This window comes from Pimephales promelas, chromosome 20, assembly GCF_988280905.1.
Source record: "Pimephales promelas chromosome 20, fPimPro1.hap1.1, whole genome shotgun sequence".
In the NCBI taxonomy this organism is placed as follows: domain Eukaryota; kingdom Metazoa; phylum Chordata; class Actinopteri; order Cypriniformes; family Leuciscidae; genus Pimephales; species Pimephales promelas.
In genome coordinates, this window is record NC_142788.1 from 12,099,041 (window position 1) to 12,117,441 (window position 18,401).

Sequence of the window (18,401 nt, forward strand, 5' to 3'; positions counted from 1 at the left end):
GATTTGGTTGAGGGTTAGTTGCATGTGATTATGCATAATGCACTTTTATTACTATGGTAAGTACATGTAACATATTTAACAAGGACACCGTAAAAAAAGTGTTACCAAAGTATGTTCTATATAGTGTGAAATCTAGATGTCCTGATTTGTCATGTACTGTATATGCCAGCTGCGTCCCTTTATGACCCTTCACGACTCCTCTCGTGGTCAAAAGTTATGTGCACTTTCGGTGGTAGGAGGGTCATCCGGGTATTTTAAGCCTACTGTTTTATGAATACTAGGAATTTGACCCTATTAATTTCAAGTACTGTTTTTCACCTACTATATAAAAGGGAAGTAGGCATGTTTGACAAACACTGATCTAGACCACCCGTCCCCATATTCATCAAGTAGGTGAACTCTAATGACACATTCTGAGATTGGAAACACAGGAAAATTGGATACAAGTGACAACTTACGGTTGAGTCCGATGTCATGATAGGTGAGAATGACCGGCCGGTTGCCTTTGGGGGTCCCTCTCAAAGTCACGTGAAGGACACCGTGAGGAGTCTCAATGTCATGCTCCTGCAACCAATCAGATGATGACATGTGAATTACCAATAAAAGTACAAAAACATCAACTGTTTCAGCATGGAGGTGAAGGAGGTCATTCCAACGATGTCTGCATGAATATACAAATAGAAAGGTTTACACAAATGGCCGGTAAACTTATTCTTTGCAAGGAAATATCTTCCCAGCCAGTCAAAATTAATCTCCAAATCAGGCGCTAGTGCTGTCACAGTGACGACATATTCCCACTGGTAAATAAACATGAAACAACACCGGTATTACCGCTAATCCTGGGGCGGGGGGTGGACGGTATTGTATATATACTGTATATAATTTCACTCGTACTTTGTGTATAGTAGGGCCCTAAGAAATCCGTTTTATTTTTTCCCAAATTCCGTTTTATTTTTTTCCCAAATTCCGTTTTTTTCCGTTTTAATTTTTGGGAATTAGGTTTTTTTTACCCTTGACTGTTGTTTTAGTTGTAAAAATAATATGCTTTTAAAGTTAATGATTAAAATGTATTAAAAAATACAAATAAATTAGGAATGACCTTAAATTTATTGAGGTAAAACAGACATTTACTCAGTAGCCTTTTCAGGACAAATACTGCATGATGCAACATAACACTGCACTCTTCAAGTAAAATGGTTATGAGCTTTAAACTGTCCAGTAATATAAATTATATTAGTTTATATAAGTTTAAATAGTCACACTCTTGTCTCTCATGGAGTTTGCTTCGCTTTTGTCCAGTCTGGCGCCTCATAGACAGACGCGGTGTGCACGTCTTGTGTGTGTGTGAGAGAGAGACGGAGGGAGAGCGGGGAAATACAAGTGAAAGAATACGCTGCGTGTTTTAAATAGTGTTAAAATCCGAAACGCAGTATGTGGCGGTGTGGGAAACACTGCTGACGTGCGAACTGCTCGGCACTGACGGCTTATAGCGTCGAGTTTCTTAACTTTTAGCCGACGAAAGCAGAGCCGTGGAGAGCTGCTTCGCCATGCTTTCATTGTTTTGATTTCGTCATCGGAGCTGAAATAACGGGTTGAGGGGTTTGCGTCGCCCAGATTTGCTTCCCCCGCTCTGCATTTTCACCAGATATGCGTTCATCTCCCACACAAAAACAGAATTTCAAACCAAATATGTAAAAATCCACGAAATTCCGCGTTAACACTAGATTCCGCGTTAATTGGCCAAATTCCGCGATTCCGTCCGCGATTTCATTATCGCGGAAATCATAGGGCCCTAGTATAGGGAGCAGAGGTACTGGCCACACATTTGACAAGATAAGTTAATTGTCCATTATGCTTAGGATCTGATGCGCACCCAATCTTCCGCCATCTCCCTTTAAGCCCAAAGTATATTTCGGCCTATCTGTGTGCAGCCCATTTTTTGCGAAGAGTGCGAGTGACTTGAGCGCATTTAAACAAAATCAAGAGTGTGAGAGACGGAAAATTAAGTATACCTGGGCTTTTAATCTCGTCACGTGATAAGTGAAAGCTGACAGCTCGTGCTGTATGGAGCAGACCAAAGACTAACAGTTTATAATTGTTACATCCGTTGGCCAACTGAACTAAATGTTTTTTTTATTTCTACAAAAAAACAGTGCCTTGGTGGCTTAGTAATGTAAAATGGGGTGGTGGTGGCGCAGTGGATAAGACACATGCCTTTGGTGTGAGAGACCCGGGTTCCAATCCACTGTGAGACACCAAAGTGTTCCTGAGCAGGACACTTAACCCCTAGTTACTCTAGAGGCATGCGACCTCTGACATATATAGCAATTGTAAGTCGATTTGGATAAAAGAGTCAGCTAAATGAATACATGTAAATGTAATCGGTGTATGGCTGAACACAGAGGAATACTGAGTAACACAATCTACCACATCAGGCGCAAGCTCACAATTAACTCCTAAATGTTTGTTTAGCCTGTTTCCAAACAAATGAACGTCAACGTCAGTCACCCTCTTGTGTTTCATTGTGGTGTAGGTTTCGGCCCACCGTTGATGTTGTTTGTTGTTGCACATCACCACAGCCACCACTGCATTATACGTCAAAGTAACAAAAAAAAAAAACCCTGCCGCCTCGGACAAAATGGACACCTCAGCTACAAGATCACACAAACAGGATGAGGTCTGAACCACAAGAAGGTGAGAGGCTAGCAGCACAATGTAGACTCCTAAGAACAGAAGAGCAGCAGGTCCGGCTCAAATCTCATTCCACACACAGCGTGAGGTTTTATTTTTCTGGATATGCCTGCCTGCAGGTTCACCAAAAGCAGCTCTGAAACGCGCCATAGGAGACTGACATTGTTTTGATGGAAACCTGCAGACTGCACACACACTTAAAGAAACACACAAGACCTTAATGACCTTAACTGACGGTCATTATGCACAGTCGCATTGAAGAGAAAGCGAAATTATTTATCTCATAGTTGATGTTAACAGACACAGGTATTGTCTCTGATGGAGATGTCTTAATCTAGAAATCATGCTAGCAGCTGACACCTGAAGCAAACCACAGCAGCGTAGAGTGAAGGCAGCATGTTTAAAAATAGACAAGGCGGTTATGTTTGTGTGTGCACACACACATATTGCTCTCCATGACATCTCATGTTCGGTGATCTCTTGATGTATCATTCAAACGTCTTCAGAAACAGGTGTTTCTACAGCGGCACCATTTCTACACTGGACGTGAGCAGCCCCAGCCCGTTGTGACGTGACAAAACGTGGTCACTCCCTTTTATAATCAAAACTGCGCACAATGGAAACGGCTGTTGCAGTGTGCCAAAAGTTGGCGGACACGTTTATTTTTGACGTGCTGAGCAAGAGAAAGCAAGTCTGAATTGATTGCTACACTATGCATTTTGTATGCTTACAACAGTGTCGAGTGGTTCACTGAATGATTATTCAAAAGTGTGGGGTTGGTATGATTTTTCTTTACGTCTCAATGAAGTCTCTTATGCGTATTTGATTAAAAACCTGCAAAAACGGTAATATTGTGAAATATAATTACAATTTGCAACAACAATTTTGTATTTTAGTATATTTTAAAATGTAATTTATTCCTGTAATGGTAAAGATGGTAAGGAATTTTCAGAAAGAAACCCTTCTGACAATTATTATTAATGTTTAAAAACAGTTGTGCAACTTATTTTACTGGAAACAGTGATACATTTTTTTCCAAGATTTTTTGATGAATGGAAAGTCCAAAAGAACAGCATTCATTTTAAATAGAATCTTTTGTAACATTATAAATGTCTTTACTTGAACTATGCATTGCATCCTTGCTGAATAAATGTATTTTAAAAAATATATAAATGTAATAGAAACACTGCTTAAATTTGTTTTTAATTAATGGATACTGGCATTACAAGTCATAAGTAATTCAACCAGCAACAACAGATCACTTCTGAGCTACTTACAACATTACACCACAATAGGCAACCACAAGCAGCAGCGCAGAAATGGAAAAATAAGCGGTTTGGATGAAGCTGAAGGTACAAAAAATGGCTAAACACTAAGCTTTTAATTGTTTTAACTACAAATCATTGGTCAAGAGGTGCTTTTGTTGTCGTAATGTGGTAAAAAGATGGAGATCCAGACCTGTTATTTAGCTAAAACTATTTTAGATTGCTTAAGTCATCTGCAACAGCAAGAAAATGATTTATCAAAACTCAAAAGGTAAATATGCTATATATTTTCTAGATCATGAATAGTATATATTTTTACTAGGGCTGTGCAAAAGTTAATTGCGATTAATCGCATCCAAAATAAAAGTCTGTGTTTACATATATATTTGTGTGTGCTGTATATAATTATTTTGTATATATAAATACACACACATGCATGTATATGTTTAAGAAAATGTGTTATTCCTATATAAAATATTTATATTTATATAATATAGATTATGTATTTATATATATATACAGAATTTAAGAGCAAATAATTCTTAAATATATGCATGCATGCATAGGTATTTATATATACAAAATAATTATATACAGCACACACAAATATATTATGTAAAACAGACTTTTATTTTGGATGCGATTAATCGCAATTAACTTTTGCACAGCCCTAATTTTTACCATTCACGACTCTCGCGGTGCTCTCCGCCATTTTGAAAAGTTCAAAGGTTATCTCATCTCAGCAACTCATCCATCAAAATATTCTACGAGTTGCCCAGTGGAAAATACCACATGAGGGGGTGTTCACGTCGGCTTTTGATATTTACCATAATTACCATAGCACATGAACGCGGCATAAGAATGTGATCTAAATGGGCAAACTGACAATCCCAATGCTACTACTTAGTTCAGCATCATGCGTTATCCTGATGGAAAATGCATTACATTGACACTGGAGAACAATTCATAGTTCAATTTAATTCCATTCAGAGTTAAGTTGGTGTCATTATTTGATTACCCATGCTGCATCTCAAGTGACAGTATGCAGCTAATAAGCAGCGCATAATTAAAATCAGGTTTTTTGAAAGGAAGAAGAGGATTGGTGATAACGGCTGACAAAAAGTTGCTTTGAAAAGGTAGAACAAATGATTACAATTATTTACAGAAAATGAATAATGGTGTATACAGTACGTGCATTATAACACCTGGAACGTGTTAAGTAAATCAATTAATTATATTATACTCTTCACATAGCATATACACTTCTTTAAATGTAAGCATTTGGCAGATGCTTTTATCCACAGCGACTCAATACATTTTTATCAGTTGCATTCCCTGACAATTGAACCCATTGCCATCACCATGCTCCACAGGGTTTAAGTAACACTACAGCATCACACACACAGTCACAACCAAAGGCCTCCCTTTGACACTGCAGACACATGAAAGCACAAGATAAAACAGACATCACACGTAAACAACCGTCAGACAAAAGGCAGATAACGCCCATCATTCACCCACACACTACCTACGACACACACGACTCAAACTTGAACTGTTCATATCGGCAAAGTTCCCGCTGGAGCCTCAGAGGGAAAGCAACAGGCTACCCCGAGACAAAACACACTCTTTCTGTTAACACTCACCACGTCAGTCACAGCACAGGAAACCTGGTCGATGTCCAGCTCTGCCGTCATGTTTCATCCAGCGATTACAGAACAGACGCTTTCTCCTGTTCCCTCTTCTCACTCTTCTCAGAGAGAGGGGCGGTGGCAGGAGGTTAGGGAGCGAACAGTCGCGATTAAGAGAAACAAGAGAGATGGGAACAAGACAACAGGGCAGCCCGTTGCTTCCAACACCCACCGATAACAAATAAAAGGTCTTTTCCCCCTCGATAGCAGCCGACGTTGCTGGACAAGGGAGGGATCCGAAGCAAAGCAGACGTATAAATGCCTGGAGAGTGTGTTTGAGAGCGATGAGTGGCACTCAAGCGGCTCTAATTGGATTTACAGGGTCAGGTGGAGGGGGTGGGCTGTGTAAATCTCAGCTTCTGTTTCAGTGTGCAAGTTGATAAGGGTGATTATTGGGAAATGTAATTAATAGAGGAGGATAAATCCGTCCAAAAGTAAAAACGCCACGTGAACAGAACACGTGGTAACATCCAAGCTGCTGTTGCCATAGTGACAGGAATGGACAACTCCATATGGCGAGAATACATGCACGAATATCTCCAAATGTCTACACTATTGTGTACCAAGAAAGGAGAATATATTAAAGGTACTGGTGTGGGAAATGTGTTTGTCTTCCACAGTGCAGAGTTGGTTAATCCTGAGCTTAACCTCCTCTGGGTTTCCTGTCCGGAGAGCGCAGCCTGGCTGCAGTGCTGGGGAACTGTGCTGAGCAATGAGGAGGCGGTGTTTCCAATTGCAATTTTCAGTTGTAAGACAGTTTCTTAAAGGTATGAGGTTTTTTAAACAGATCCGTTCTGCTGTTTGATCATGTCAGAAGTTTAGCATTAGGATACAACACCATTTCTGGATTGCATCAAGAAGTTACAAAGACATTTTTAGGCACTATATCACTCCCTACAATGTCGAAGTTCCCTACACATTTAGGAGAGCAAAAAGTTAAAGGTACGGTAGGCAATTTCATTGAGGCTAGCAATAGCAAGCTAACTTTGAAATCATGAGAACACACTAGAGCCAGACCGATATATATATCTGCAGGCCGATATTATCGGCCGATATTAGGCATTTTCCAAACTACCGGTATCGGCAGTTATAATGGCCGATAAATGAATATTTCAAAAATAAAATAAAAACGTACAAAACACGCTTCAACCGTGTCATGAGTGTTGTGTAGTTTGTCCACCAGAGGGCACTCTACACGGTTCCTGTTGGCAACACTCGTTGAGTTGGTCACGATACATACATTGCTTGAATAACAATTAAAAGAACATCCCCATCAGTTCTATTAACTCAAATAAGCATGACAAAATTTGAGGCCGGCGTAAGTTTTCTTGGCCAGTTATATTGAAAATGTATGTTTTATAATTTGCAGTATGACGAAATCCATTGCTAAATTATGGTTCATCATAGACTAGCTAACCATAAAGCTAGCTAATACCACTATCATCAGTCTGTTCTGTTGTGACAATAAAAGAAACTTTTAGAAAGTTTCTTTTTAAAATGCATTATCATATTATTTTGGTTAAAACTCATAAATAACTACAAATAACTAATGTTAGGGAAATCTATTAATGTTTTGTTGCGCCTTTCTGAAATAAAAAAAATAAATAAATGTCGGCCGATATATCGGCATATCGGATTTTAAAACCAAAAAATATTTGTATCGATATCGGCCTTCAAAATCCTTTATCGGTCGGGCTCTAGAACACACTCTCCCTTCAGAGAGTCTCCAAAGCCACGCCTCCTGGAAACACATAAACGCACATAGTAGAGTCTGCAAAGCGTCTGCAAAAAAATATAAAAATAAATAAATAAAAAGAAACTTCTCACAGGTAATTAAGAGTATTTAGAGTACACACACGTGGCTGTTTTCGGAAAGACTCGGTACAGCGTATCTGTCTTTTGCAAATCTGATCAAACTAAAGACTCTTCAGAGATATTAAGTATGGTACTCAAGATTAACATAAGATTGGCAGAAACTGCATGTGTTATGTTCCCTTTAAATACTTTAAGTGCACTTTGTAAGTTTTAAAGTACATTTTAACGCATATTTAATAATCTTTTGTCCTGCTTTTAATATTATATATGCAATATTATATACTATTATATATATGCAAACCTGGCGTTAAGACTTGTTTTGGCCAGAAAAAAAAGCTACAACAAGAACTTCCAAACTAGAAATTGACCATTCAGTTTATTTCCTGTTATTATGAGTAGTTTATGGGTAAATCTAAAACAGAAAAAAAAAGTACAATAGACTGTCAAGCAAAAAAAAAAAGTGCTTTTAAATAACAGCAAAGCTGTCGCTTGAATGGCATACTACCATTCAATATTGTCTGTCCAAAATTGATGAGTGCAGCTTATTTCAGACAAATTACAGAAATTAATCAGAACATACAAATATTTATATATTTCACTTGATTTCAGGTACCTCAAGAACAAAAAAAATAAATACTTCATGACCCTAGAAAGATATTCCAGCAATTTGTGTCGTTGTTTGATTTAGTTTCCTTTATGTTTCTACCAAACAAACACTTTCTTCCATATTCAGCGGTCAGATTGTACGCTTTGTTGACTTTCACATCAATGACAAAAACATTCTGCAAACATACTGTAGATCAGAATATCAGCATGGTGTAAAAGCAATTAAACTCTGGTTTAAATTCAAGTAAAAAGGGTAGAAGGTAGAGTAAAAAGGGCATGAGTTTGGCTCAGTAAGCCATGTAGTTTCGCTAATCTCCAGCGTGCTCTACTCGACTGACGTGAACGGAAGCATTGAGACAGAGGAGATCATCAAGCAGGGTATAATAGGTCAATGAACCAGAGGACAGCCAAGTATTAAATAAGAAAGAGGGAGAGGAGATGACAGATGTACAAGTAAGTGTGAAGGGTGTAATCTCATTCCCAGCCCTCACAGAATGATGCTGCTCTTATAATTCAACAATGGATTCAATCCTAGTCATCTGCGTTAGATAAACTTCTGCAACCATGTCTGCTACTGCTGATGGTCTGATTAGGGCCAGAAAACAGACCTTGAATTCAATAAACACATATAGGCACATTTAAATATTGTCATAGTATGAACAAATGCTATTGTCATTCACATATTTACCGTTCGATATAACCTGATGTGGAAATACTGGAGTGTTCACAGCATCATGCTGCAAAAGTCAACCTCCAAGGAAGGCATAGTTGACCTAGATTACATCAGATGGTGTACCTTGCAATTCAATAACAAAATAAACGGTTGGTAAAATAGGTCGTTTAGATGAATAATCATTAGTGTCATGCAACAACTCAGCTACTCTGAGATAAGCAACTGATGATCCGGAGAAATGGGATTTCATAAACATAAAGAAATGTTTAAAAAGAGCCTGAATACTTGTGCCAATGTGGTATTTCAGTTTTTTTTTTTCTTTTTTGCAGTTATCCTTTACTTTGTCATTATGGAATATGGAGTGTAGATTGATGTGAAAAAATAATTGCTCACAATTTATGTTAAGTGTCTTTAACTATCATGTACTAACTAGGGATGAACAATACAAAGCAGGTTGAAAATCGGTGGTTAAAAATGTGCACAAGGCAAGAATATACTGTATATTATTACACTGTACTTATATTTTAAGATAACATACTGTATATTAATTTCAGTAATTACATTTAGAAATTAACTGTTAACCTTTTCCTGATCCCTTAACCCACCCTGAAACCTAACTAATGACCCAACCTGTCCCTAACCTCAATAACAACACAAGTGTTTTTGCAATATAACATGAACACAATGAACACAATGAGTATTGTACATCATTTGTTATGTATCTACATAGTAGTTAAAGAAGATGCCTAATACAAATTATGACAAAAGAATTTTAGCATAAAATAATTTTAGCATAATTCTGCAACAAAGAAACTGACATAATGAATAGGTCCGAATACGTTCTGAATGCACTGAAATTACCATGATCTCTGATGGAAACAGACCTTGAAGAGTCAAACACAAACCACCATGAGTAAATATTACATCATCAGTCCTTTTGTTCCTGTAATGAAATCACATCAACATTCTGTGATGCAAATTTCGAATCACTCCAACCGTGTTTTTGAATAATAAAAACTCCCAACAAAAAGCCTGTGAGCTGCAACAAAGGCCATGAGGAATAAAACCTGCATAATGATCATGAACGTGAATGTGAACATATGAACATAACCCAAAAAGATGGGTTAACCCTTGACATTTCAGACGGTGTAACCTTGTCCCAGGATGCACCTGAGGCTCTGATGGATGAGGAACAAGGATTTCCCTCCGATTCCGAAGTGCAAAGAAAGCCCCCCGTGCAGCGGCCCACGCGTGTACACCCCAGCGCTGGAACACACCCCTGATCAGCGCAACTGTACGCAGGAGTGTGTGCTTGAGAGCGGCCACATCAAGCAGCAGGTGTATCCTGCCACAGCAGCAGTTGAGGATGCTCCAAATCTGACATGCTGTCAGACAAGAGATGAGAGAGCCAGAGGGGTTTGATCTCAGACATTAAAATGTCAGCTCTGTCTCTTCAGTGTCTGACGACTGATGTTAAAAGAGAATGCAACACTCTTTATGACCCACAGAGGGCAGCACGCATCACCACACGCCAAATGTCTATTGTGGCAAGCATACTTGGCAACACAAATGTAGTTAATATTCACTAATGGATTAAGTATCATGAACTAAGACTAAAAAATACTTTTTGCTATGCTCTGGCCAAAACATATGGAAACACGGAAATATCAGGCTAAAATACACAGTATTGAAATACCTTGTCACTTATTAACTGTAGTTTAATTACTCATTATATCTTTTGAAGGAGTACGGATGATCTTAATTCACGCGAGTTCATGGTTACTTAAAACAATTACTCATTAACTTAATGTATTTTTTGAACTTTATAAAAATGTTTTATGCGAGACACACTACAGGCAAAAACACTTTTTTATGCATCTGTCAATTTTGAGATTTTAGCTTTACATTGAGTGTATTTTCAGACTAGTGGAAAGGATACTTTTAAGTATCTATTTGCGTCTGTAGATTTCAATTAGAGTCCATACCTTTAAAGGCCGTTTTCTCAAAATGAGTTTCAGTAACACGTATACACCAAGCTTTACAGTATTATTCATATCTATATTCTGAGTGTTTTTACTGAGTGGTGTATTTATATCGCTGAGTGGTATAAACTCGTATTTTTACTAAATGGTTTGTAAATCAGCTAAAAATTGTTATTCAAATTTATTCAGGCTCTTTCAGACAGTATTTCTGAGTTATGGAGGGATAAAGAGATATCCAATCTCCCTTCTTTAAAAAACCTGTGAATCCAATATGTCAAAAAATAAACAAACAAAAATTTTGAACCTAACTTTATCTAATGTTCAAAATTTTGTTTTAGAAATGTATGCTCATGAATGCAAATTTAATTAGATAATGCCTCGTTTTGCCAAATGTTTGCAATTCTTAATGTAATCAATCAACTGGAAGTATGGTGATATTGTTTTACCATATTCACCTGTATAGTTGTAACAAAAGCAATAAGGCACTCGAGATTGTTGTTGTGGAGGGAAATTGCATAGCGTGAAATCTCACGTACCTTATATCACCAGCTTTGTGAATTACATAATTGCTGCTAGAGATTAAACTCATAACCCGTGCACATGTTTTTGTTTTTAAGAGCAATAGAAAGAAAAAACGGCAGCATATAGCAGATACGATGGTAATAATGAGAATAAACGGTCATCTCTTGTGCCTGTCCGTTTCCGGTAGAGTGAGCGTCACGCCTGACTAAACACATCCGCTGCCTGTGTGCCATCTGACCCGAAGCCACAGCCCTACAGAACCAATGCTGTGTTATCAGCTAGTCACTGGGAGAGAAAGCTCGCATAGCTACTGATGCTGTTTGCTATTTGTTTGGCTTGAAGACCAAACGGCATTATCAAAACAGATGTCATTTAAGTAATTTGTTTAAAAACAATCTGAAACATACTGTACAAATCAAGCACAGACCCAGACGTTGTGTGAGAACAGCTTGTCTGTTTCATGTATTTACACTGCCCTCTTCTGGAGAAGCCCAACAGGTGTCAGCTTACATCATCCACAGAGACCCATTCACATCTCACACTCAACCACCACACCGTCACCATGGCAACTGCCCTTCATAACGCTGGCAACTATAAAAGCTAAGGAAAAGATCAGGCATTATGGGGCTTCAGGGAACCGTTCGGCCTGCACTCTTCAGGCAGAGTTTGGATGCTAACGATTTACTTTGGTTCATTTTTATAGTAGTTTCCTCTTTCTCCCTTCGGAGGAGTTCAGAGACAGTTGGTTATGTAATAGTTCAAGACCTCTGGTTGCATAGTTACCAGCTCTAGTAGAAACCCGATGGAAAAAAGATCAAACTTTTACATTGCAACATGGAAGAGCACATGTAGAAACACTATGGTTTACGACTCTATGTACTCATCTCTCCTCATCGTCCTTGTTTATATTCATTCGTATGTAGTTGTATGTATAGTTAATCACTCATCGTCCTCTCAGGTTTGTGAATGTGTGATGATGATGTAATTCTCGTCTGACTCTGAGATGAGGATCTAATGTACCTGGCGAGGTTAAAATTAAACCTGTGAATGCTGGCATGATCCTCGCTGGTGCACAATATGACAAATTACGGTGTAATTCACCACACTCTAAAAATACTCCAAATGAGACTCACTACGAGTGCTGAACCTCAGATAAATGAGTCTCTTTTCAAGGAGCTGAAAGACCTGAGATTCTGATAGTCAATGGATAAGGGGAAGTTCTATAATACTAGGGGTTTAGGCTAAAATAAATAAATAAAAAATCCATTTAAAAATGCACAAATTAACTTGAAAATCTAAAAATATTTTTTTTTATATATAGGTGGCCTCACCCATTTTTAGTTAATAAAATATGCAAATCATGCATTATAAAAACTAAGAAATTATATATATAAAAAAAATCCTGTAAAATAATAATAAAAAAAAACAAACAACCAGAACAATTAAATATAAAGAAACTTGGGAATGTGTATTCACTGAAAAATAATCATTCAATCTTTGAGAAAATAATCATTGTTTCATTAGCAAAACATCACTTCAAGAAAATGGGCATTAAAATACAACTTAAGCTAATTTACTATGTAAAAACCATAAAAATTAAACAAAAATACATTGGTGGCTATTATTTTAGATAATCTGGAAAGGTGTGGTCATTTTCAGAAATTTGCAAAATGCTGTGTAAAGCCAATATGGTTAAATCTAGCTAAAATTGATATGGTGTCCCCTCTTAAAAGGGGGACGGAGAACACTTTTACAGAAAAGGTCACATGTCATTTAGAGCCGTGACACACCAAGCATCTGTCGGGCTGGTTTTGCAGTGTGTTCCACACGGCGACTCACGTCAGGGTTAGTTCACCCCATTCAGCAAACATGTACGAGAGATCACTCTGATTGGCTGTTCACAGTTTAGCGAAAGAGTCAGTACACGAAAATAAAAGCAAAAGTGATGAAAGCGAGCAAAGTCAAGATGGCACAGACAGAAGGCTTTTTTAATTTGATGGCATCTTACTAGAAGATTCAAATATTTCATAACAACGAAAGTGATCAGCATGATTGATATTCAAATGGTAAGCAAGCGCTGGTTTGTTTAGGGTTTGCACTCCTGCAGTGCTAATTTCAGTTTCCATTTTTGAATGGTAATAATAGACTACCGACACCTGCTGCTATAGACAGTTATTTCCTTACACGCAGGCGCAGAACTAGTTGACAGTCAGCTGTAGTGCTTTTGGTTTGTTCAAGAGCAGGTTTTTGCCAGATGCAGCTGACACGAGGTGACAAAGTCGGCTTTCCTAGCCAGTGGTTATTTGTCGTTAGCTTGGTCTATCACAGCCTTTAGGACTTTCTTTTTCCTGGGTGAAATTGGACTACAACTGCCCTGCACCTGCTAGGGCTCAAATGTCAATCTAATCAGGTTTAAGACAATGGAGAATGCAGAGGACAATGAATAATGAAGAGCTGGTGAGCAGCACTGACAGCAATGTGCTGCTATCTGGAAAAGACAGAGACTAGGCAAGAAGAATAAACACAACCGAAATGAACACTCAATTGTGACAAAACCATAAAAAAAAATTAAATATGAAGACAAGGGAAGGCTGGAGTCTTGAAGCAAAACGATTCTGAGTAAATGGTGTTCTGCACTGCCGGGCTTCCCTTAAAGACTCAATATTTAGATGTAATAGTAAGTGAACCGGTAACAAGAAGTAGTAAAAACATGCTATTCACAAACCAAACACAAAACACATTTGCTTAATCCTCATAAAATTATATAATAATTAAAAATACAGACAGACACAGATCAATAAAAAAAGAGCATGCTACTTTTATTTAGGAATGTTTTGTTGTTTATCAACTGATTATAATTTAACTACTTAACTACTGATTTGTTTGAACTAATTTGCAAACAATGTTATGTTATGTTTTTTTATGGTTTTATTATAGTTTTTAGTAATGACTCATTTTAAATTGTGTAGATAACATGGAAATTTCCACTGCTTTTGTACATTGCGTTAAAATCTGAAAATTGTTACTTTCTATAGGTAACATTTTGTGTATACTGAATGATTGCCACTGCAGAAAATAATAATTAAAAAAAAAAATGTTGAGTGGAATAAGCATATGATAATGAGTAGTGGTGCACGATATATCGGCCGCCGATATAATATCGGCCGATTTGGTCAATTTTTTACACATCGGTATCGTTCCGATGTCAAAATAGGGCCGATGTGAACAGGCCGATGATCATTCCCTGTGTATTTGACGTGCGTGTAGGTGTGAGTGTGGGGGCGGGGATCTTTGTTTTTGCACGCGTATTAAAAGCGCAAGTGCGTTTAAACATCAAGCCACGAAGACTGGAACTGGTAAGCTGTTTTCTGCCAGCCTTCCTAATGCGTATTTTTGTCCCGCCAAAGCCATATTTGACCGGTAAGTGATGTAGATGAGTGACTGCTGCGCTTGTTTAACTGAGCTAGGGAACAAGAGAGAGTGAAAGCACCGGTCACGCGCGCCGTCTTCAAAATGTCTTGCTCTCTCTCTCTCTCCCTCCCTCCCTCCCTCCCGCATGTTTATGAATTGAGTTGACTGAATATCTTTGAGAATACACGACGGTAAAAGGTCGGAAGACCGAAGTTTTTTTTTCTTCTGAACTACTGGTTGTGAATTGTGAAACCACACTTTCAATAAACCAAAAAAATCTATCTGTTGATGAAATGTTTTCTGTGTCGACTGTCGAGACCATAGACTGTAAAAATAGGTCGAGACAAATCTTGTGCGATGTTCTAAACTGCCTGGATAATCACACCGTGTGCCGTGGTTCCGTTAATGACACATCCGATTCGCGAACTAATGACTCCTTTGAACCGATTCACTTTAATGAATGGTTAAAACAACTGATCTGTCCAACACGAGCTCAAGAGACATAAATCGGAAACACTTTACAATAAGGTTCCATTTATTAAAGTGTACATTAAATGTACACTTTAATAAATGGAACCTTATTGTAAAGTGTAAGGTTAATAGATTAATAGAATGTTAACAAATTTTGTTAACATTCTATTAATTAGTTTCTATGCAGATTTACTCCATGACAAAACTACCCCAGTCATTCTAGAATGATTCATTCTTTCCAAATAGAGCAATTCAAGTAATCTGATGAAATTGTTTTTATATCACAATATATATCGCAGAAAAATAAAATATCACAATGTCATTTTTTTACCAATATCGTGCAGCCCTAATCCTCGCTATGTGTTTTCTATACAGGGATATCGACATCGGTAAATATCGGTATCGGTCATAACAGCAATGTTAATATCGGTTATCGATATCGGCCACAAATTTTCACATCGGTGCATCACTAATAATGAGTCGTGCTAAGATCAAATCCTGCTCTTCAGCTGATAACACACAGATGCTCAACTCGCCACCCACAAACCCTCCCACACACCCATAGAAAAACAAAGAAACACAAGAGTGAATTTCACTGCTCTACAGTGAAGTACAGGTCAAGAATCTTTCACCATCACAGTGATAGGAAATTAAGCAATAGTGCAAGAGGAGTAGATTAATGATTGTGGGTGAATGCTTATGGAGTACATGAAGGCCTAATGATCACAAGAGACTCTTACCTGACAATCAAAGTCCTGGAAGTTCTGTCCATTCTGTGTGGAAAGAGCAACAGAGAAAAGAAGAGAGAGAAAGAGATCAGCTGTGCTCGTCAAAAGGGTTAAGCATGTGACGTTAAAACGTCAGATCATGTAAGACACAATGTCCCATGTTACACCTGGCATTAACATCAGTCACAGAACACAAGCAAACCACAGACACGGCTTTTTTCACAACTCTTTCCCCGGTCTGTCTCGAACGCGTTGTTAATTTCTTGTTTTGATGAAGCCATTCCATCGAAATGTGCTGTGATTGGTTAGTTGGGTCAGTGTGATGTGATTGGCAGCGCTTAGTGCATGTTTGGGAAATGTCCCGCCCCTCTATAACTGTAATGCCTGGTTCAGATTACATGATTTTAGACCCATTTTGGCACGACCCGTTTGACGCAGGGTGTCGTGGGGATTCGTAAACGACAACGGGCGTCGGGACGCAAGAAGAGTGTCATAGTGGGCGACAACCTACGTTGCGTCTGCGATGCTTCACGACAAAAAGACTAGCATGTTCAATTTATTTAACAGTCGTCCACGACGGTTCCGTCACATGTATGAGGTTGACCAATAGGAGCACAAGATTTTCCGTAAACAACTTTCAAAAATGGCGAAACTAAAAAGAGACGATAGTGCTAACGTTAAAACTAGAAGTAAAAATATATAAGAAAACAATATTTTACCTCAAGTTCTCTTTGGAGGATTGACAGCCCATACTGTCCTCTTCGAGCAGGGTCTCAAGTCTCACGCAATGGCCGTGAGACACACGCAATTCAACCAGTTCACACACTCACACACGCCACACCGTGTATTTCTCATGCTGAAAAGGCAATGCCGAGCAATCCAGGAAGTCACTCGCTACGAGTTTCGCCTTCTCGATGACATCACACGCGCCGTTAAAGACGGCATGCAATGAATGGTCAGGAAGTAACGTGTAGTCTGACATGCGTCTGGTCCACGACACGAGAAGATTTTAGGAGCCCAAATCGTGTAATCTGACACAGTGACTATCGTAACAGACAAAAAAATCGTGTAATCTGAATCAGGCATAAGTTTTACTCTACTGTAAATATTAAGGATGGCGTCATTTTCAAACGAATTCGAGCCCGATTCAGACCCTGACAATGTTATCGAAGAAGAGGCGCATGCAGAACGGATTTCACAGGAAGTTTCAAAGTGTGTTTTTAGTAATTTTCTTACACATTATGGATACAATGTTATCCACCAAACAAAAGAGGTTTGGGAACTGGGGTGTGGAAAAAAAGCATCTCTTTGACATAGCGACAACACCGTCTTCTCTAATGCAGCTCATCCAAGCCTCATCCCCTCTTGTGTGTATTTCGTGGGTGGAGATTTAAATGTGTAACATTGTGATTGTGACATTGTAAGACCCTGAAAATAGCAACAAGCCGTTTGTTGTAGTCCTTTCTGTTAAATAAAGATTTTATTTGGACTATTACTTCATATGTCAGGCTTTACAGGGTTAATCCGAGACAGTTCAGAGAGCCATACGGAGAAAACAAAAAGTAGTATGCATCCTTTAGATAGTACACATACATACAACACCAGCTCATTTCTGGCTCTATTTGAAGCTGGTGATTTCAGAGGCTGTGAGATCAGGATCCGATGAAATTCATACATCATCTCTCTGATCTCATTGCTCCGGTAAAGCTCGGTATCCAAGGGAAACCGGCCCTTAGAAGAGCGCCTCGAGGAGCTTGGGATCGAGTTGTGCTATTTAGAGTGAGTTGTAGGGTGAGATTTAGTTAAAGATAAAGAGGGGATGCGCTGACATTCACAATTAGACATTTGTATCAACGTGTGTGTGTGTGAATGAACATACCTTGTCTGTCAGGAGGGGTTTGATCTCAGTCAACTGCACATCCTGTAACTCATCCATCCTCAATCCTGACAGCTGCCCGTCACTACAGAGAGAGAGAGAGACAGGATAGAAATGGATTAGTACATCATTACAGCCAGCAATGACTTATTGACCAACAGTGAACAAGGGCTCAGCATGCCAAATGCTCATGAATAAAGAATTACAGTAAAGAGGGCACAGAGAGAGAGAGAGAGAGAGAGAGAGAGAGAGAGAGAGAGAGAGAGAGAGAGGGCGAGAGCATCCCGCCTAATAACCACCACAAAACCCCCCATTGTCCTTGCTAGCAGAATTCAGATGAGCTCGTGTTGAATTTTTGGTGTAATTCTCTGTGGCAGTCCTGAAGGTCAATGCTTGCTACTGTCTGGGCATTATGTAGGCTTATGTCAATCTTACAATGACGCTGGGGTGAAATAAAGGATTTATATTCTTCTCCATCAGGGATAAAATGTGCTGCTGCAGAAAGCAAGCATGCAAATTATGTGAATTCTTGGCCAATGCATTAAAAGCACATGGACCCTTTGGGCAAACTGGAAAAGATGAAACTGCATTGGCAACTGATTTTACTACTGTAGCGTGACTCATTTCTTAGTCACACTCATATATTTAATGAGAAAAAAAAACAAAAAAC

General features: G+C 38.6%; 1 protein-coding gene across 6 annotated transcripts in view; it reads right to left on the reverse strand.

Moving 5' to 3' along the window:
• The window catches only part of ndrg3b (ndrg family member 3b), a 59,454-nt gene that overhangs the window by 18,672 nt on the left and 22,381 nt on the right, over nt 1–18,401 (reverse strand). For 4 of the 6 annotated variants that reach the window (XM_039658297.2, XM_039658281.2, XM_089124709.1 and 1 more), the window contains exons 2-4: nt 17,735–17,816; nt 15,868–15,900; nt 459–564 (exon numbers count right to left, since the gene is read on the reverse strand). In XM_039658297.2, the coding sequence (XP_039514231.1) occupies nt 459–564; nt 15,868–15,900; nt 17,735–17,791 (196 nt within the window). In that variant the 5' untranslated portion in view covers nt 17,792–17,816. Of the gene's footprint in view, nt 1–458; nt 565–5,602; nt 6,184–15,867; nt 15,901–17,734; nt 17,817–18,401 lie in introns of those variants that run through there. The other 2 variants (XM_039658306.2, XM_089124710.1) reach the window with 1 other exon arrangement.